This window comes from Alosa pseudoharengus, unplaced genomic scaffold (genome assembly GCF_046254945.1).
Source record: "Alosa pseudoharengus isolate Yale_2024_CS ecotype anadromous, Long Island Sound unplaced genomic scaffold, YU_APseudo_1.1 YU_APseudo_1.1_scf_16, whole genome shotgun sequence".
In the NCBI taxonomy this organism is placed as follows: domain Eukaryota; kingdom Metazoa; phylum Chordata; class Actinopteri; order Clupeiformes; family Clupeidae; genus Alosa; species Alosa pseudoharengus.
Genome location: NW_027468630.1, coordinates 20,766,604 through 20,789,267, shown reverse-complemented (window position 1 = coordinate 20,789,267; position 22,664 = coordinate 20,766,604). Strand labels below are relative to the sequence as shown.

The window sequence follows — 22,664 nt, the reverse complement described above, 5'->3', positions numbered from 1 at the left end:
CCAAAATAAAAGACTATACAAGTGCAAAGTAATGCATTCTTAGTCAGAGGTAGCATTCAGCTCAGTTCAGTAGTGTATAGGTCTAATTGAGTGCCTGTCACTTTAAGACGTTCGTGAGGGAATCCTTGCAATTAACATTAACACAGTTAAAACGCTGCTGATGTGTGGATGCAATTCATAACGTAGTTCAAATAACGGTTCGTACTTCTCCTTGGGACAAACACTTTTGAGTCTTGGAAAACACTTTTCCATTTACATCTGCAAACATTCAGAGTCAATAAAATGAGCCCTACATGAGTAACGAAATTGACAAGCAGATGTAAGTAAGCATGCTAAACTTGACATCCGAACAGTATTCTAACGTTAGCTTTGAGATACTGCTTGATTGCATAACTTAACTTAGTTTGGTCTCCTCAATGTACTATGTTGTGATGAGACCTTAGCAGAGTTAACTTTAATGCAGCAGTTTTGAACAAATTTGCGCAGCATGGTCATGATGCTAAGCGGATTTAATAGCAATTTAGCCCGCCGTGTTCTATGCAATGCTTCTATGTGACAACAACAATCGTGAATATTTTGTTAAATGCACATGCAGAGGAGGGGCAGCGGGCTCGTTACAAGAGAGAGTGGCTGGGGCAAGGAAAGGCTGCGTGCGTGAAAAGCACAACTCAATGATTTCGTGGCCCCCAGCCACAGATTAGTCAACGTATGGGAAACACTGAAGGTGTAAAATTAAAAATATTTAGCGCAACACATATTTTTTTCGTCGACGTCATCGATTACGTCGACGCGTTGTCCCAGCCCTAAAACACACACCATATTTTTTTATGCCAAGGTACAAAGAACCTTCTTTGTGTGGGAGCATTTTTGATTCGGTGTCTTTGAGAAGCCAAGCTATTCATTTCCCTTTCCCAGAACGGCCCTCACACCTACCTCTTATACCTAGTCAGGAGCCGGTCAGTCACCAAACTAGGTCACCATCTCACTGGGGTCGAATTTACTTACCAGCCGACAGGCTAGGTCACCGACACAGGACCCAGTCACTCACTCAGTTACTGACAGACTCATCCGACTTCACTCATTCACAAACACACACACACACACACTGTAAATGCTGTGTATGGGGCTTATGAAAGGCAAGCTTCCTAAACACAAGTGGTTATTAGATTGCCTCCGTGGAAGCTGGGAACTGGTCCTTGAGTGTTTAGGGAGACATCCATACCCCATCATTACATGAGTGTGTTTACAGTGAGTGTGTAGCGGCAGGTTTGAGTCACTCACACGCGGATTAAACAGGACTTGTTTTTTAAGGGTGGTTGGGCCACACTGGCACATTTCCCACAGAGCGAGGGGAACAGGGGAAAGAGAGGCCATGCAGACATGCTATACATCAGCATGGACTGTTCTGAACTCGGGGTCTTTTAAGAACCCCCAGCAATGATGTACACACACACACACACACACACACACTCTCTCTCTCACACACACACTCTCACACAGATCTGCTCAGGTTACAAAACTGACACCCCTATCCTGCTTCCCCTCTGTTGCCCGCTGGGCTGTTGCCCTGCTTCCACCCCATACCAACCCTCCCACCCCCCCGCTGGGCAGAGGCCCAGGAGGAGCCTGGCCGCCAGCCAAAGCAATCAGCACATGTATCCTTGGTGGCTCGCGGCTGGATGAGGGATGTCTCTGTGACACCTCATCGCCAGGCAACCATGCCTCCATCACTCACGCACCTCCTAAAAACCTGTGGCAACCCACAATGCATCAGAAAGCCCCAAAGCTTCCCTCTTCTCACAGACACTCCTGCACTCTGATTGGTCGGGAGTCAGGACAGTGTAATACACTGTTGTAATAAATATGACTAGAGACTAGAGATTTACACACCTCTGTCTGTCTGTCTGTGTGTGTGTATGTGTGTGTGTGTGTGTGTGTGTGTGTGTGTGTGTGTGTGTGTGTGTGTGTGTGTGAATGGAAGACAGCAAGTGTCCAGTGGTTGGTTTGCCTTTTTGACAGGTTTAGCACTCCGGAGAACGACTCCGTTTTGAGCATTCAGGATGTTGGTCATTACAGGCGACACAAATCACATGCGTCCCTCCCTCCCTCTCTCTTTGCTCTGTCCGTTTGCTGTTCCGTATTTTATTTATCCAAAGCGACGTAGAGATGTCAATTACTTAGGGTTGGGTATCGTTTGGGTTTTATCCGATACCGGTGCTAAATCGATACTTTTAAAACGGTGCCGGTGCCGAAACGGTGCCTGAACCGGTACTTTGTTTTTAAAATGTTTTAAATTAAAATGGTCTAAAGCATGAATTGCTTTTTTTTTTTATTGATAAGACAAATTTGAACATGAAATTGAACTGTTATATTCAATTTACTATCAATATCTCATTGCTCCTACGAATAATACATTTAAACGTTAAAACAGCTTGCCATGCATGCACACACAATGGTGAGCTCTGCTTTCAAGTTTACCCAGTGTAGGCGGTTTGCCATAATGTATGTTAAAACCGCTTGCCATAAAACTGCCAGGTCATGGACAACTGCATTTGCAAGCAAGCTAATCTAACAGGGACTCTATTTTCCAGTTAATTCAGTGTGTTCCCAAATGCTTCAAGAAATTTCATGTCTTAACCCATAACACGCAGTAGTTTTGAACATGTTAGGCTACATGTCGGTGTTGAAGTGTTTAGATTCCCAGCGCTAGCCTAGTAGGCATTTTAAAAGCAACTATGGCTATGCGCTAACACCAGTCAGCTGAGTTTAATTAGCGATAACGTAGCCTACGGAGATGGTTTCGTAGTCTCTTTGACAGCTCAGTGACATCAGGTATGTAACCTACATATTTATGTTTTTGCCAGCTAACTTTTAACATGATCTTCATATTCATTGTGATGCTATATGGGCCTCATGCACATGAAAGATTAATATCATGCCATTATGTTGTTTAACACCGTGAAATAAAGTTTTCACCTTACAACTTTGCTGATAACATTTCAAATAAATGTCAGTTAGCGCATTAGCAAGGATATTGTGTAATGTATAGGCTAGCCTACTGTTGATGTTGTTTCATAGCCTTTTGCTTGTGTGTAGTTAGGCCCACTGCTAGATTTTGACAGGAGCTCGCGATATCGCTTTAAAGTAAGCTACTTGGGCTCATGCAAGCTGTCAAACACTGTCCACTCGCCAATGTGGTGCACCCCTCTGGTTTATACATCCAGTGTTTATCATATGTTAGCTAACTGTATCTGGATATGTTTCTATCAGAGCAAGACGTTAGAGAGATGGCGCATGACATGCAGTGATGCCTTGTATAAATTAATTTTTTTTTTAAACGCTATTTAAGCACCGAAATGAGGCACCGAAATTCACGTTGTTATTCGATGCAGTTACTACCGTTTGTGTCGGCACCGGTGCCATATTAGGAACGTGTTTCGGTGCCCAACCCTACAATTACTACAGGGCCACTCTCAATGGGAATCAAATCCAACACGCACGCACTCTCTTCTTCCTACCTCCTCTCTTCCTCCTCACTCCTCTCTGTCACTCCTCTCTTTCTCCTCACTCCTCTCTTCCTCCTCACTCCTCTCTTCCTCCTCACTCCCCTCTTCCTCCTCACTCCTCTTCCTCCTCACTCCTCTCTTTCTCCTCACTCCTCTCTTCCTCCTCACTCCTCTCTTCCTCCTCACTCCTCTCTTTCTCCTCACTCCTCTTCCTCCTCACTCCTCTTCCTCCTCACTCCTCTCTGTCACTCCTCTCTTCCTCTCACTCCTCTTCCTCCTCACTCCTCTCTTCCTCCTCTTCCTCTCATCAGCTCCTCTGCTGCCTTGTCACCCCCTCTCTGTCCCATCTCTCCTCATCCCCAACTGTTAGGCAAACACACAAACACAGCACTTTGAGAAGACACTGCACCAGTGTGTGTGTGTGTGTGTGTGTGTGTGCTTCAGGGCAGAGACAGATTAAGCATGATGGCTGTTTGTGTTTGTGTGTGCGTGAGTGTGAGTGTGTGTGTGTGTGTGTGTGTGTGTGTGGTTACAGAGGGTTTAACGGTTAAGCCATAGTCGTTTGCAGGCTTGGCCTTAAACCCCCACTTCCATCACCCGTTGCGCACTCCCACCAGTGGGAAGAGAGGAATGAAACGGCACTGTGTGTGTGTGTGTGTGTGTGTGTGTGTGTGTGTGTGTGTGTGTGTGTGTGTGTGTGTGGGTGTGGTGGCCATACCGTGGGAGTGCTGTCTGAACAACCTCTGTAATCTAGCCTGAAATAAGCCTGCTTCCTGAAAACACAAGACAAGGAGGGAGCACTACACAGACAACTGTTTAAGAAACCTGCCAATTGTACTGCCACAAAAAATGGAATGCACACACACACACAGAGAACAGTTTTCCCTACGCAGCTCTGGGAGGGGATTTACAAGTGTGTGAGTGTGTGTGTGTGTGTGTGTGTGTGTGTGTGTGTGTGTGTACAGAGCGCAGTGACCCAATGAAGCTGGGTGCAGAGGGAGATCTGCATCGTGTCCACTTGTGACCGGCCACTTTGGGACTGCCCACACTAACCCTGGGCCTGGTTTGGCTGAGAGTCTGGGCCGAGAGTCTTGGCGCCCGCTCCGAGTCTGGCACTATAATGCTCCTCACAATCAATTCAGACAACACTTCCTACCAACCAGCAGCCTACACGCTTCTGGCTGTGGAGTGTGGAGAATGCATCCACACACACACACACACACACACACACACACACACACACACACACACACACACACACACACACACACACACACACACACACACACACACACACACACACACACACACACACAAACACACATCATCATCTTTAGCTTGCATTCTGTCCTTAAATGTTCTCTAAAACTGGTTTTGACAAATAGAATGACCCAAGAGCCTATTCATCTTCCTCTGTAGTAGCACTGTCTTCTTAGTCATCATCGTCATCATCATCATCATCATCATCTTGCTCACTGCAGCTGGCTCCTCATGACTCACACACACACACACCACAAAAGGCCACACAAACACGCAGAAACACAGCAGCACAAACACGCACACACCAGCTCAGGCTTTGAACTTCACAGCTGTCCCATCAAAGACCATGTCCCTTTGAGTTTTATTTCCGTACAGCCCACCCCCTTTCCAAAAAAACATCCACCAATGGCTGCTCAGTTTAACACCGCACGCACACGCACACACACACACAATCTGTTGTCTCGCCTGCACCCCTGCCCACTGATGCAAATATGACCCATTTCAACAAAAGGTGCCGAGGCCTCCATACACCTGTCCTCTGATTCATCTCACACACAAGGCTCTTGCTCGCTCGTCCGCCTACACACACACACACACACACACACACACACACACACACACACACACACACACACACACACACACACAAATGTGGGAACAGTAGTCCTTATAATGCAGGGAAAAGCTGCTTTATGCTTGTCTAGGCCTTCAGCTTCCTGAAAACACAATGGGGGTGGGGGTCTTTCTCTCTTCCAAAAAACGCAGCACAAAACAACACGTCAAAAATAAACAACGCTAATAAATAACAAGTTCTCCCTCGTCGTAGGACCTTTTTTGGAGTGGTGGGGGGCGTGGGTGGGTAGTCCTCCACTGAGGTGCCGTAAATAAAACCGAGCTGAAATGATGGGGGAGGTGTGTGTGTGTGTGTGTGTGTGTGTGTGTGTGTGCGCGTCAGTGGTGACCTTGAGCCTCCACACGAGCGTCTTCAGTGAGGCAGGGCCCTGGTGAAGACTGATGATGGCTGTGGGCAACACGGAGGACAAGCTCATCACAGCCAGATCTGGGCCAGACGTGTCCAACAGGGTGCAGTGGACAGCGGAGCTCCGTTCCCATTAGAGCAGCAGGTCGAGTATTGGACCCTGGTGTGGGGCAAGAGTGTGTCTGGTGAGGTGGGGCAGGTTGAGCAGTTGACCCTGGCGTGGGGCAACAGTGTGCCTGGTGAAGTGGGGTGAGGTGGGGCAGGTTGAGCAGTGGACCCTGGCGTGGGGCAACAGTGTGCCTGGTGAAGTGGGGTGAGGTGGGGCAGGTTGAGCAGTGGAACCCGGCAACAGTGTGCCTGGTGGTGAGGTGGGGCAGGTTGAGATGGGCCTGCAGGTTTGGGTTATCATTAAGCCAGGGTTGCAGAGTGCCGGTGCAGGGTTGCAAGGTTGCAGGGTTGTTCATTGAACGGAGTGGAGGGAAACAGTAACCTAAGAGGAACGAACACACACACACACACACACACACTATGATACTGACTAACCCAGGGTTTGTGCAAGAGGGCAAGTATTTCATAATGACCACTAGTATGTGTCCTTTACCCCCATTTGTCAAACTATTCCACTATTCCTACACACACCCAACCACAGGAAGAAACGACAACAGCCACAATGACTCCAGCTCATTCACAGTAATCACATTCCCTTCAGTCTTCAACTTTCCACTGATAGACATGCTACATGTTAATTTCTTTCAGTGAGTAAGGCCAGTGAATGCCCTTTGGAGAGTGCTCAGCTCAAAGGGCTTCAAAGAGCCTCTCGATAGGCTACTTACACACTTACACTTACTACTGTACACACTATATCTGAACCTATCCGGTCCCTTCTTTACACTGTGTTCCTGAATGTTCAGTTACAGCACATTTTACCAGTCAACAGCTGACATATGTGGTGTGTGTGTCTGTGTCTGTGTGTGTGTGTGTGTGTGTGTGTGTGTGTGTGTGTGTGTGTGTGTGTGTGTGTGTATACACATGAGAGGGGCTGTATTGTGAAAGCCTTAGAGAACTCAAGGCCATTTCACAAAGAGGAGGGGGAGTTGAGGAGGAGGAGGTGAGTGTCACCCCATTTCACTCCAGACATTACCCCATCTATCACCGAGACACACACACACACACACACCCCCCCACACACACACACAATCTTTGGTCACATCAGCTGAGCGATTGTGACAGTGGGATGTGGGATGTTGTCTGTGAGATTCAGCTGCCAGATTTCACCGGTCACCAGTTTAGCCGCAGAGTGATCTGGTTGGACGCCTTGTGCCAGAGATGCTGGCCAATGACTGTCTCAGATTAGCCTGCAGTTAAGCAAAGCATCACTCTCACAGTTACAAATCATTCAACAAAAAAACAGATTAAATCGAATGTTAAATTTGGAAACCATTTAGACTAGAGATGTAGATCATCTTGATGTTCGTCTGAACCAAGTGTGTGTGTGTGTGTGTGTGTGTGTGTGTGTGTCCTCAGTCAAGAATAGCAGCGTCATTCCACTAATGCCCCCCACCACTGATGGACAGCCTCCTTTGTGCCGCTCTCTACCACTCTCAGTGATGCAGCGTGCACGCACACAGACAGACAGACACAGAAGAGTTGTGTAGCACGCGGTGATATCAGCCTTATAAAAGTGCTTGAGCAGTCATAAAGACTTGCGTATGAGAATAGCACAGAGGGCCCCAAGGAGACCACCTGTGGAGGCAGCACTGGAAACCCTCATCACACTTATCGACACACACACACGCACACACACACACACGGCACATTGGTATTTTAGAAGTGTGTGTGGGTGGATGTTACACCTTTAGGCTTTGGTGGCCACTGTGAGAATGAGTGGGTGTTCGGAAGCGGCTGTGGGAGACGGTTATACAAGCTCACGGGAGGGAGGGTGGGTAAGATGAGAGGGTTTAGTCATCAGCTGCTCTTCGTCGCCAACATCATCATCCTCATCCAACTCCCAGGAAGAAGAGGAGAACAGACGATACCAGAGATACACTCTCAAGCTCATCTAACACCCCGGATTTCACTAGACCACACAATCACAGTTCATTCTGAACTTCACCAGCACCCGGAGCTGTGTGTGTGTGTGTGTGTGTGTAATTAGGACCTGTTTTTTTCTCTAACATTTGGTTTTATACAATTTTGCCATTCAGAATTTGAATGTGGAATGCATCGACTTTGACATACTTCACTCTGCGTGTGCATAATGTGTGTGTGCGTGTCTGTGAGAGAGAAAAAAAATATGCGAGTGATCCTGCTTGGATGGATGCCATGCAGTAAAACTGAAAAAGAGAGAGAGAGAGAGAGAGAGAGAGAGAGAGAGTGAGTGTGTGTGAGTGTGTGTGTGTGTGTGTGTAATGAGAACGTCTGTGTTTACTCTAGATTCCTCTGCTGCTGGGAGAGAAATGAGGCGCCCAGCTCTCAAGCCACTGTGGGCCCTTTGTGGACGATCCTCAGAGCACCAGTGGCCAACAAGCAGCCCAGTGTCCCCCAGAACCCCCCCCCCCCCAAACTCATTCTAAAGGCCCGGGCAGAATGGGGGACCCCTCCGCTTCCCCCACCCCAAAAACTCCATTCATCTCTCTGCACGGCCTTCCAATACTACGTCAACAGCCACCACTGCGGCAGCACCATCAAAACAAGGCTGGCCAGGACCATGTGAGCAAGGCTGCAAGGGCACACACACACACACACACACACACACACACACACAGGCTCTGAGACTAAATGAAAAGACAAAAAACGAATACACACAAACACAGTCAGACAGACACATAGACAGACAAACACACACACACACACACACACACACACACACACACACAGGTCGGCTCCATGACCTGACTGCTGAGTAGGAGTGCTGTATCGGACCCCTGAGTGTTGGCAGGAGCCTGGGCATCATGTGCTCGGCCCCTTAAATGGCACCAGTGGCCCCTCCACTCCTGCCACACAACAATGGGCAGCCCATTAGGCCTCGGAGGAGGAGGACCAGAGGAAACGATGCACTGTTTGTGATGCTCCTTCAGAAACACAAGGAGAGAGAGAGAGAGAAAGAGAGAGAGAGAGAGAGCGAAAAAGAGAGAGAGAGAGAGAAAGAGAGAGAGAGAAAGCTCTGGAGAAGCAGGGATGAGTCATGTACACACACACACACACACACACAAAAACACACTACACACACCATACACTCACAGCTCTTCAAGCCCAACTGAAGGAAGACATGTAAGATAAAATAAAGAGCGCGGTAAGGGGTAAAACGGATGTCAAACACACTCCTCGTCCCCCACCGTGGGCTTCTATGTACCCCTCCGAGCGCCGTGGCTCTGGCTGGGTTGACAGGAACAATCAGGGGAGCCGGGCGCCACGCTTCTAGAACAATCCCCACAAGACAAACACCTGGGGCTGAAGCAGATCGATAAGTCATCTCAGGGAGGGCGGAGGTAGAGGCGAATGTGGAGGCGGAGGAGAAGGTGGATGCTCCAGCCTGATTCAATGTTTCTCTACCCAGTGGAGGACCCCCACCCCAGGGGATAGGCCCTTAACAACATACCCATCAGCTCACAGCTAATGGTGTGAACACACACGCATACAGGAGCAGGATATTTATGGCCGGGTTCTTAGCGGTGTGTGCATGTGTGTGTGTGTGTGTGTGTGTGTGTGTGTGTGCGCGCGCGCATGTGCATACGTGAGTGTATGCATGCATCCAGTGTTAAAATGAGAATGTGCTGGAACGTGAAGTGTGTGAGTGTGTGTGTGTGTGTGTGTACTTTGAAGCTCACTAGACACAAAGCAGTTGCCTATAGTTCCATGCATGTTTCTGTCATGAGGTCTGCTCAGTGTCCCTACTGATAACACAAACAGCTCTCTTGGTGTACAGCGACACGTGTGTGTGTGTGTGTGTGTGTGTGTGTGTGTGTGTGTGTGTGTTCACCTAGGGCCGGCTGTCTCAATCAGAGTGTGACTGACAGCTGCAACCGTATCCATGGAGTCAGGGTAGGGAGAAGGAGGCGAAAAAATCAAATGATTCATGCAATAGAAATGCAAATGGAGAGATTTTTATCCCGGATTGCACTGAGACGGAATGCTGCAGGGAGAGGGAGAGAAGGAGAGAGGGAGAGAGGGAGAAAGGTAAGCAGATAGAGAGGTGCAGGCAAGGAAGGGGCTTGGAAGTGAGAGGGAGGAAGAGAGAGAGAGAGAGAGAGAGAGAGAGAGAGAGAGAGAGAAAAGAAAGAGAGCGCTGGAAATAAGGTCAGTCTCTGAAGAAGCAGTGCATCAGGAGCAGCCCAGTTCCTGCTGACACACACACACACACACACACACACACACACTCGACTGAGGCTACATAAAAAGACTGATGCGGGAGTGAGGGAACAAGAAAAAAATCATGAAAGAAATGAAAAGGAAGGGGGGGGGTAACAATTGTGAAGAGTGTGCAAAAGCCTTTCTAATGGAGAGGAGGGGAACCAAAAAGAGCAGTCGGAACTTTCTCTTGATGACGGCAGAAATTGTGCCTGTTGGGTCATAACAACAGTGTTTGGGGGAGAGGCCTTGTCTTGAAGAGTTTAGCTTCGTCTCCATGGAGACACGTGCCTGCGACAGAAACACGCACACACAAACACACACACGTTTAGACTTTCAGGCATTAAAGGAACTCATCACACTTGACAACCTATTTGCCAGTGCAGCTCCAGCCGCTGTGCGCGCACACACGCGCGCACACACACACACACACACGATGACCAACGCCCCAGTTTCAACCGGCACACGCGTCACATCACCGTTAATATTTCGCCCAGAGTGGAACAAAATCTCCTCACACCATCAGCAGCACAGTGGCTCTTGCTGCTGCAAACCGAACCAGACCAGCTCAGGCAGCTCACATTTCAGCTGAATCAAAAGTGCAAAGTCATTATCAAAATGCCCTTTGTCTGTCTAGATAAAGCAGTGGCAGCAAGATAAGGAAGTGAATTTCCATCGAAGGAATACAATGACATTGGTGTCGGTGTCGTTTGGAGGAAACACACACACATACCAGTGAATTTCCTCTAAATGTGTGGGCCAGAGGTGTGGCACTGCAGAACTCAACATCTGTCAGACTAACACACACACACACACACACACACACACACACACACACACACACACACACACACACACACACACACACCTGGCTAGATCTCCACATTGCACACATGCCTGTACAAGTGACAGGCACGGGCGAGTGTTTCAACATCTCTATAATAAACTTCCAAACTATCACAGTGTGCGTGTGTGTGTGTGTGTGGGGGGGTTACCTATTCATGCCCCACCCTGCTGAGGCACTTTCAAGTACTTTCATGCACCTTCTCATGTAAACACATACACACACACACACACAGGCTGGTAAGGTTAGCATGACATTGGCGTTAGGTGTGAGTGAAAGGGAGAGACTGTCAGAATGTTTTGGGTTGTGGGGCCAGACAAGTTTGTTGAGTCTGTGTGTGTGAGTGTGTGTGTGTGTGTGTGAGTGTGTGTGTGTGTGTGTGAGTGAGTGTGTGAGAGAGAGAGAGAGAGAGAGAAAGAGAGTGTGTGTGAGTGGAAGGGGAATAATCGTGAGCAAATGTGAGCAAACGCCAGTCAAGGATAGGTAGAAAAAGAGAGAAGGGACAGAGAGAGAGGGAGAGAGGGAGAGAGAGAGAGAGAGAGGGAGATGGAGGGATAGAGAGAAAGAGAGTACTCAATCTGTAGTCACGCTATCGGTAGCTAAGCCTGCCAAGCTGAGGGTTCACTGCTGAACTAGGTCACTTACACCAATGGGGGGTTGGGGGTGGGGGGGTTGGGGCACAAGGGAGGAATAGTGTGTTGTGTGTGATGGGGGTCAAATTCCCGCCCTGTTCACCTGCTTGGCAAGGGCTGGGTAGCAAAGGTTCTCCTGTTTAGCAGAGACACACTCCAGTTTACGCACACTAACACACTAACACACACACACATACAGTACACACTGGAGGGAGACAGTGGAAACTTACAAGTCTGCCCCTGAGTCTGTGACGCTGTGAGCCTGTGACATTGTGACGTGGTAACTGTGTGTGCATGTGTGTGTAGGGGCTGGCAGAAGGCCCAGAAAGTCAGGAGTTCTCCCAGCAGCCTCCTCTGAGAAACGACACCCAATAGAAACGCCGGCTGCAATCCTCTTGTTGTCCCAGGCCGGAACACTGTGCGTTGGAACACTGGGTTGCTTTGTTGCATCAGGGGACTCTTCCTTTGCCATTTCTTTGTCCCTCTCTCTCTGTCTTTCCCTCTCTCTCTCTCTCTCTCTCCCCTTCTCTCACTTAATTCCTCTGTTTTCCCTTGTGACCACTCTGTCCTTATGCCTCCGCCACCTCTCTCTCCCTCCTTCCCTCTCTATCCCTCCTTCCCTCTCTATCCCCCTTGTGGTCTTTACGTCCCTATGCTTCCTCCATCTCTCTCTATCTCCCCAAATCATTATCAACCCGCTCCCTCCCTCCCTCCCTCCCTCCGTGTGATGGAAAGTTTTTTTTGCCCAGGTGTAGGGTGCAGGTAGTGGCTTGTGCCCTGATGATGACTCAGGCCCCTGAAAGTGTCAACCAAATCCCAGCAGCCCCCAGCAACATGTTTACCCGTCGCAGCGCAAAACTGGCTCCCTCTCCTGCATTCATCTCCTGCCTGCCACACTCCACTCCTGTTACATGCTCTTGGCTGTGAACACACTCATAATTTGGGCAGAGCTGCCGGTCATGGGGTGGGGCAGGTGTGTGTGTGTGTGTGTGTGTGTGTGTGTGTGTGTGTGTGTGTGTGTGTGTGTGTGTGTGTGTGTGGGGATAAAGAATGACAAAACATGTGTGTGCGCATGCGCAAAGTATGAATAACTATGCTAGTGTTGCCTTACTTAATTAATGTGTGTGTTCATTCATGAATGTGTGAGCGTGTGCAGTGCAACCCAGTGTGTACCCATGAACTATTGTGCAACTGAACACCTTTCTCGCAGGCTTCTTCAAAGTCCCATCTTGGACACTAGTAGTGGCTTGGTGATAAACATTTTTTTAAAAAAACACCAGGGTCCATTGAGTTGAGACTTTAGATCCAGGTTGGAAGAGTTGCCACTTCAGCAGGAAAGGGCAGATTATGTCCTGCTAGTTAACGGTCCTGCGATAAGATAACTGTACCTACATCCTACTGTGATAAGAAACATACAACTACAGCAGCACTTGAACCTCACAAAAACATAAACAGGAAACATCAATAATGCATTTGATAGATCATACATAAACAGGTAGGAGGGTGCGTGTATGTGAGAGTGTGTGTATGCATGTAGGCCCCATGCGTACTTGTGTGTTTTCAGAATATAAATCAAGCAGAAGGAGTCCGTTAGAAGTGATCATAAAATTTTCACCATATCATGAGAAAGCTTAAAGGGCTATGTGGGCGCTACGAGAAGCTGCAGACATCACAGACGACCGCCTACACAACTGCAGAGCTGCATCCACGCCAGATCCAGCCAGGATGCGGGACAGAGTCAGGTACTTATCTGGGCCGCTGTGTAATTTGTGTAGGCATGCACAACCGGAAACCTATTTATAAAGATGGATGTATCTTTTATTCAGAAGCATTTCAGTGACTTGTAGGGTGAAAATGGCTATAAATAGCAGTCATGCTAGCTTTCATGTTCACAAAGAGATGCGGCAAAATTCATGGTTGGGGATATCACGATTCAGGGAGGAAAAGTGTTTCTTGGCAACAGCACCCTCCCAACGCCACGCCAACTACCTAAACAATGCACAATGGGAACAGACACAGCAGCACTGCTGCTTAATTAACCACATCAAGCACAGAGGTGGCTTGCAGAAAAGGTGGCTGGGCATCTTAGCTGCTCCACACACACACACACACACACACACACGTACGCAAAGGTTTCCAAGCCAATAACCAAAACACCACACACTCCTCTCAAAGAGGGAGGGAACAAGAGAGTTCAGCGAAAAAATGTAAACAGCAGAACCACTCCCACACATGTGCACCTTCTCACAAACTTTGGGGCAAACACGTGCGTAACTACTAACGACCTGCTGATGCCAACTCCTACGCTGCCCACCGTAGAGTAGACTTATGCCAGTCCAGACCTGCTGCCCCCCCCCCAGTGTTCCATTGCTATGGTGAGAGGAGCTTAATCTGTGCCTAACACGTGGAGCTTTCCCTTAAGTGCCACACCCACCTGAAGCAGTCTAAGCAGCTGAACATTCATCAAGTGCCAAAAACACTACCATATTTAGATATTTCGGCAAGTTCAAGCATGCAATTTCTACCCAACCAACCCAGCTCACCTTGTGTCAGGTAACTCAGATCCAACAGCCCAGGTGACTGGGCAACACACCTTAATGGCTGTCGTCCACAGACAACATACCAATCTATCCTGAACAGGTACTGCCTGCTGAGGTAACTTAACTTAGGTAAGAGAAATAAAAAGACTAGCACAGCGCAGTGGACGTAGCACAGCGCGGAGTCTACCGTAGGATTGATACACTTGAGATCGCACATTACAGCTCATGGTGGCCTGTGCATCCTTAAAACATCTCCTACAAAAGGGGAGCTGAGCAAAAGAAAGGCGAGACCAGTTAACGTGACTGTATGCCCTCAATAAACCTCCACCACACTCATACAGACAGACAAGACACACACACACACACACACACACACACACTACGCACACAGTATTTACGCTCCACATTGGCTGCCAAGTTGGTACACATGGCTAAGATTCGATTATGCAAGAGTCTTTGGTCCGGCGTGTGCAGTTCGCTGAGAAATGTGTCCATTCAGGACGATAGCTGGCTGGACGCTTGCCCACAGCACTCCCACACCAACTCCGCTAAATTGCCCTTTAACAAACTCCTCAATTACCCCAACCTCCCCACTCTCTCTCTCTCTCTCTCTCTCACTGCAGATCAGACCGACTTATGGCCACCTTACACCAAACAACTTTGACAAGATTTGGGAAAGATTCTTGAAAGATTGTAGTCTTTCAACTAATGTCCCCCATTCAAACTTTACTCAAAAGACTCCAATCTTTCAAGAATCTTTCCCAAATCTTGTCAAAGTTGTCTGGTGTAAGGAGGCCATAAGTACCTAAATAGCGGGGGGGCTAACTTACTCTAACACACACACACACACACACACACACACACACACACACACACAGAGTGACAGATGACTGACAGATATCACAGCTCTCATCAGGAGAAGAGTTACTTGAAGAGTGACACAACGACTGTCCACCTGATTAACAACTTCTCAAAGACCAAAAAAAAAAATTACATACAAATGTGTGGTCTCTGGGACTGATGCAAGGTGACCAGAAGGGTGCTGAGTTGCCTGGCAACCATCCCATGAGCTTGTGGTCTCTGTGCAGCTGACTGTACACCTGTGTCCCTGTTTTATTTTGCATATTCAACACACGACAAACAACCATGGGATGCACACTCTGCACTGTCAGAGAGAGGGGGAGAGAGAGGGGGAGAGAGAGAGAGAGAGAGAGAGAGAGAGAGAGAGAGAGGGAGATTTATATGGTCATGTAAACAAGCCCCTAATGAATGTTTCAATGAATGCCCAACTCTCCTCTGCATCCTCATTTTTCACATTCTGTGCATCTCTCTCTCTCTCTCTCTCTCTCTCTCCAAGATGACTGCTGCTTGTGTGCATAACATTTATCAATACCAGGATTTCTGTTTCCTTTACAGGGTCGCATGGAATAGAAGGGAGGTCACACAGATGCACACACACACACACACACACACACACACACACACACTCTGTAACAGGAACACACCTCATTAATAAAACACTGACAGTAGCTTGTCTGAATTCATCTTGATTGCTAAGCAATTTCGAAAGGTCATCTGAGGTCAAAACACATCCATCAGTGGAAGCAAACAGGCGTGAGGAGACACACACACATCCAAGCAGCGGTGTGACCGCACAGTCAAATACGCTTTGTTTAACATGCAAAACACAGCCTACAGCCTTGCTATGCTTCAGATCAAGAGTGTGTGAGCAGGGCAGATCCCCTCTTTTCTCTTCTTCTCTTCCTCTCTCTCTCTACCCACATCCCTCTCTCCAGACAGCCCAAAGGGAAGTGTAAGGTTCACACGCAGCACAACTGGGTCCAGCTCATGTGACCGGTCACAGACAACCCTTTAGAGATCTCTATTTCAGGGCCACACCAGTGACGCCGGATCCGTGTGGGTGCGTGTGACGTCGCTCGGTCATAGTGGAAGAAGCAGCTGGATTGGCATGCAGAGGCGTAACAGCGGCAGGGTCCAGCAGATGGCCCAGAACTCTATAAGGCTCGGCGCCACCCCCATCCCAGTCCCAGCTGCTCTATTATTTATGACACTAGGGGTCATCGGAATTGGAATTTTACTAGCAAAATTCCAGTAGGATCAGAACCTTTGATCTTCAACAGAACGGGAAATGCCATACATTAATAAACAATAGCACAATCACAATGGCAGGAAACGAGGGACTACATAGCCTATGGAATACAATGGACTGTCCACCTATGTATCATAACTGCCCTAGCCCACGTGTTGTACAACAGGGCAGATGACCAAATGGGTCATCTGCACTACAGTAAACTCAAACTGAACCAAATCCAACCAGTGCCATGTTACCCTGTTTGGCAGCTCCTGTCTCCCCCAGAGCAAGGGGCTGACGTGAGACGCGGCACCCCCCTGATGGAACTGTGGTGGTCTGGGGGGAGGATGTGGCTGTCTTAATTACCTCAACAGCTGTGTGCTGCAGCAGCAGCCACAATTCAGCCGCCATCTGTCTGCAGAGGGGGTATCAATTTTTTAAACTTAAAAGGCCTTCCCCACCACGGAGTGCAGTATAAAACAATGGCCCCCAACGTGTTAACTTACGAGTTGCTGCGTTCGGCACACACCACTGTAACATGATACCAAATAGTGACCATAAACCAATAAGACAACAGCCCTGCATTTTATCTGCCATAAAAGCCTGGCCGTCTGATTGAATCATATCACTCTACTCTGTAGCCACGACTCCTGGTGTATTCTCAGTGCTGTTTGTGTTTTGCAAACAATTAAATTCAATCAGGCTCTGCCATTTACAGACATAATATACTTCCATTCAAACCTGAATAGGGATGCCAGTTTAAACAGCTATTTTAATCCTACTAAGATTGACTGCTACCTTGACAGACAGAAGCAGCAAAGGCAGGCAGAGTGTTGGGGGGGGGGGGAGGTACGACTCAGCTTTACTTTGAACAATGCATAGTGATCTTCAGAGCTGACTGAAAGTTGACTGAAACCCATAGGGAGCTTAAGATACAGAAACACACACACAGGTTGAATGATTGCGTGTATGTGTGTAAGAGAAAACGATCTTGAGAACCAAGGCCAGGTGAAACCTGCAGCCCCATCACAGAGGCAGCACACACATCACTGCAGCATGGTGCATCACGACTGCCTGGACCAGGACAGGGGAAAAAAAGGAGAGACAGACAATGGGCATGAGGCAGCTGGAGATCTGGTGCAGTGTAATGTTTCTTTGTCTGGTCAGGTCGGAAACCAGAGAACAGGAGGTTTCATGATCGGCAAGGTTGCGGGATTACCGGTAGTCTAGTAGGCAGAGCTCAGGCAAAAATCATGAGCCATGCACACAAACACACACACACATACAGTGCAGTGCAGTGCAGTGTAGAGTAAAGCATGTCTGCAATTGTAGCAGATGCGCTCCCTTGAATTTCCTCACTTTTTTTAGGTTCTCTTCCAAGTATGTACAACTTCCATTTTCACATGGTGTTGGGGTACATGTCAAAAGCATGTTGTGTCCCATTTAGATGGCCCTGCATCTAGCATATTGATTTTAAGTCGTTGTAAAATTGTTATGTACACATGCATAGTTTAAACGATTTTTTTTTTTTTACTTTGATAGCCATCTCGCTAATAAAGGCAGGAGCCCACTACATTTATTCTATGGTCTGTGTGTGTGTGAGAGAAATAAGATTATTACACGGTGAAAAACCAGGGGGCACCAGACATAACCGGTCCTTACTAAACACAATCGCAAACATGGTCAATTAAACCCCATCCAAGGTCCGCGGGGCATTCTAGCAACCCCTGAGATCAAGTTATTGTTGTCGGGATTGATATTTCAATCCCAAATGCTAGACTAGACCGGAGAAGAATGGTGAATTATTAGTCGTGATCTCCGTTGCTGCAGCAGCGACGGCAGTCACATGTAGAGGGAAAGAGGGGAGGGAGCGAGCGTGTCTGTGCGTCACCGGAGCCACCTCCTCCTCCGTTACTACTACGTCCAGAAGCCCCGAAGCACATGACTGCACCAACTCGGTGTTCTGTAGCTCTGGTCACGAGGATGATAGTATTACATTGACCAGACAGCAAGTTCAAACGACATGAAAGACCAACAAATAAGTGGAACATTTGCACTGCCTCTAACCACACGAAGATCGGTTTCAGGGACACAGCGAGAAAATAGGACAATGCGTTTAGTTATGACTTGTGTTAAACCGAGTGAAATAGTTACCTGATGTAACGTTAACACTATGAATGTGCCGCTCCACGAAAGCATAATATGTCATACTGTATGCTTATAAGTCAGTTCTCGTTGAGTTAACTTAGCCATGCTAACATGACATACGATTTACATTCAGTGTGCGTAACACTGATCGGCTAATGTAACAATGCATCGACCCCATTAATCAGAACTGTCGCGCAAAAAAATATGTATACATATATATATAAACCTAACTTACTGTTATCATGACATTTGAGATGCAGCCAACACACTGTCTAAAGTAATCTCGACTACATGCAAACTGCCACAGATTTAAAGAGGACTAAAATGTCTATAAATGGACATAACGTTGTCAAATCGTTTACTAACCAAGCCACTGCCCATCTTACAGCCAAATTTTCTTGCCGCCGTATAACGTTAACATTAACTTCAACTTAAGAGTTAGCAGCTATAGCGAACCTTGACACGTTCCCCAACACAATGGATGTTTTATAACTATTAGTGATTACGCAAACGATTATGAAAAGAGATTTCTTCTGTTAAACAGGTAGCTAACTCATGAGACCGGCCCTTTAATATAATACTTCCTTTAAGACATCCGCAGCTAACACATTAACATTATCAACTTTACACAACTGACTTCCCTTCAGACCAGTCACTGCTGGGTAACGTTAGGTAAGCTAGGATCCACTTCGCCAGGGCTTATCCTTCTCTAAGCTGCACAGCAAAGTTGAAAAATACGCCACTCCTGTTTACACCATAACAACAACAATCAGCCTTACAAACTAATGTTAATGGGCAGGTATACGTGTGGGATGGTACACACTACCGGCGGTAACGTAAGTGCGCTATTCTTCGCATGCAGCATTTACAAAAATTATGCTTTGGTAACTTTCTATGTGTATTTCATGCCTAGCCATTCATCAGAGAAAGACACTGTGACTCATAAACTGAGAAACAACAGATGAACTTCTTGTCAAGATCACGAAACTGTCACCCACGTGTCCAAAATTCGTGTGATTTTTGCCAACTGGAGACGTTCATAAAGTTGGCTGATTAACGACAAAAAGTTTCGTGCGCTTCCGTGCCGTGCATACCAATAAGCCACCAACATCTTTTGCAGCCAAACTGGTTATTAAAAAGGGATATTGTCCTTTCGGCCACGTTTCCGATCTGACAGTATCCCCAAAACTCCACGTGAAGCGCAGACGTCAGTGGTTCAAGACGCCGGCTGGTGTAGAGCTCTGAGACGCTGCCGACAGTGACAGTCCCTGAATGCTGATGATATTTCGCCTTGCTTCGAGTGATAACATGCAAAAATAAATCCCAAGCCATGTAGTCCTCCCCCTGCACATATGAAATCCGAACATAGCTTACCTGGCTCCCGGAGTTTTCTGTCAGGTAATTGAAGACAAAGGAAGAGAGCTCCTCATCCAACAGTGAAGCGCAGTCCGCCATCTTCTAGAGAGAATGAGAGCGGAGGAGTCAGAGAGCGGAGTATACAGGTCCGCTGCGATTCCTTTTGGATGCCGGATGAGGGCGCCCGGCAGAATCTTTTACCGGTGTTATCAAATATTACACAGTTAAATGGAGTGATAAAATCCAATGATTTCACTGTGTAAATACCATAAATCTATGCCTCTATAGCAGTACTACTGCAAGAAAATGCCAAGTCTTTCTGTCACAGTGCAACTCCCTATCCAGTCAAACAGCTTGAAGTCTAACACATTGCTGATGACTCATTTATACGGCAAACACTTGCAGAGCTCTGCAGTTTGTTGCTATGGATTCTGTTACCAATCAAACGCTTTCTGTGGATGTGCACGACTGATATGAATATTAATTCATCATCAAGACAGAAAATGTATTTAATATCACAACAGGCCATACACTCGTGACACCTGTGCCATCATGCACCAGCACCAACCCACTGACTGACACTTGTGCACAGTGCATGTTTTGGTAGACTGACGGCACCTCTCAAGAAGATTTCAGGTCACGTGAGTGTGAAGTAGCCTACTGCAAATCTAGTTCATGAAAGTCCAGTCAAGACTGAGGCAATGGGCACAATTACATTGCATCCTTATGGACATTTCATGCAAAACACCAATTCTACTACCAGAATATGACTGCTTTGCAGAAGATATGCTGGCCAAGCGTACTGGACTACTAAGGACCCTGTTCCTAGAGGATGTTCCAAATATAACCCCCTTTGGCAGGCATTAGTGGCCAATAATCTCACTCAAGACTGCCACCTGGGGAGCTGAGCCAGACCCAGGTGTACTGTGTGTCCTCTGTGAGACACTGTAGCCTACACAAATGGGACTTTACTCAAAACATCATTTAGCTTTTAATCAATGGCAATTATAGCCTCTCTAATGAAGATATATGTCACATGTGTGTTTAAACAAACTGCAGTCCATGCATGGACACAAGCAGAACATTTTGGCTACAGCAACGCTGTGACTGGTATATGCTGTTCTGAATGATAATTGTTGCAGTGAGAGAGATGGCACGACGTGCACTGAGGATGCCAGTGTGCATGCCCACTTTGAAATCTCAATCATAGGCTGGCCTGAGGCAAGGATCAGCCGGTCCGTCACTCACTGCCACCCCTCAGGCTACACACTTTGCCCCCTCCATAATGAACGGACCGTGCCCGGGTTGACGACTGAGACGGGCGATTTGTGGCAAACTCATGGGCTGGTGATTGGACTGCCTGTCTTTGTCGAAGGCGGTGACTGGAGTAAGGCAGGATGTGACTGTTCTAATCCTAATACGATGAGTAAGCACTGTCACCCCCATCAACAGTGATCATTCATGCAGGATGACATGGGTTTGGAATGCGGCAGATTAAATTAACCCTGCTTAATCTGCAGCCCTGTGTTTGATGGGCATCAATAGGCCCTGGACACCCTAGAGGCCGGGAGTGACCACGCCATGGGGTTCCTGTTGTCCCCGCCCACTCAGCCCAAACATTCCCCTCAGGTCCAACCACTATTGATTGGCACTCTGAGTAGCCAATTATTGATCAGACTTGCAGATATTTTTATATGGGAAGTCTGGATGATGGAATGGATTTTCCCATAAGTGGGCAGTCTCTAGCTCTTCTTCTCCCCTCCCCCTCTCTCCCCTTCTCTCTCTCTCTCTCTCTCTCTCTTCCCTACTCATATCTTCACATCCTCCTCTTTCCCTGCCTCTCTCTCTTCCTCTGTCTCCCTCATTAACTGTGCTATGTGCCTACCTCTGTTGCTGCATATCATATCTCTCCTTTAGGGGAGACACCGAAGTATTCACGTCACGCACTGAAGTATCTATTCCTCCTTGACAAGCTCTTCATTAGGCTTGTAGTAAGGCAGTGAATTTAAAGTCATTTCCCACTGGAGTGCTTTTCCTGTTGCAGATCACCCACTCTTGCCGTGAAAGGATCAAAGACTGTATCTCAACCACTCTGTGTTGTGCGTTTGGCATATAGCCATCAAAGGTTTGCTGTCCCTCACTGGTTGACTGCATTCTTTGAGTAATAAATATGTTTTAACACATTTATGCCCATTTAAAGAAAGCCACTTTTATCTCACAAATGGATAATAGAGAAAGGAAAGTCCCAGCTGCATGAATGTTAGAGACCTTCTTCATCTTTTTACGTCTGACATATTGTCCTGCTACACAGGATCTGCGCACATATTTGGCCTAGGTGAACATTCCCACTGAGAGTGGTGAGGATAAGAAACAACAAGCGGGTGACATGATAGGTCTGTGATCAGAGATGCTGTCCCTCAGTTGGAGGAGTGTGTGTGTGTGTGTGTGTGTGTGTGTGTGTGTGTGTAGTAGCCAGCTGACAGCCAGATCAAAGACAGCTACGTGACATTTAAGCCATCTCTGGTGTCGGACAGGGGGGACCAGGCCAGGCTATTCCCAGAGGTACTGTGCCCTTATAGCCAATGTCCACCTGCTGGGCCAGTGGGAAGCTTTACTGGACAGAGGGACAGCGAGTGACAGAGTGAAGGGAGATGAAGAGAGAGGAACACAGAGGGAGAAAGATTGGGAGGCGTTGTTTTATCCTCCGTCAGTCAGCTGATGAGAACGGTGGCCTATTTCATCAATCACTGGCCTTGTCACATCGATCAACCATGAGGCCAGTGTGTGTGTGTGTGTGTGTGTGTGTGTGTGTGTGTGTGTGTGATGTCTGATTGTAGAGGTCAAAGCCAGCTCACGTTCGGCTGCATGGGCAGCAGTCAATATCGTTCACACATTGTTTTCCGAAAGCCTCAGATCATCTGCTACAGAGTCAGTGTTGTTGTTGTTGTTTGTAGTTGTTG

At 47.6% G+C, this 22,664-nt stretch overlaps 1 protein-coding gene across 1 annotated transcript in view; it reads right to left on the bottom strand.

The window, feature by feature from the left end:
- The window catches only part of ppargc1b (peroxisome proliferator-activated receptor gamma, coactivator 1 beta), a 55,727-nt gene extending 35,924 nt beyond the window's left edge, over positions 1-19,803 (bottom strand). Inside the window, exon 1 of the mRNA XM_076287397.1 lies at positions 19,723-19,803. Coding sequence (XP_076143512.1) covers positions 19,723-19,803 — 81 coding nt within the window. The remainder of the gene's footprint in view (positions 1-19,722) is intronic.
- Between the last annotated feature and the right edge of the window lie 2,861 nt (positions 19,804-22,664).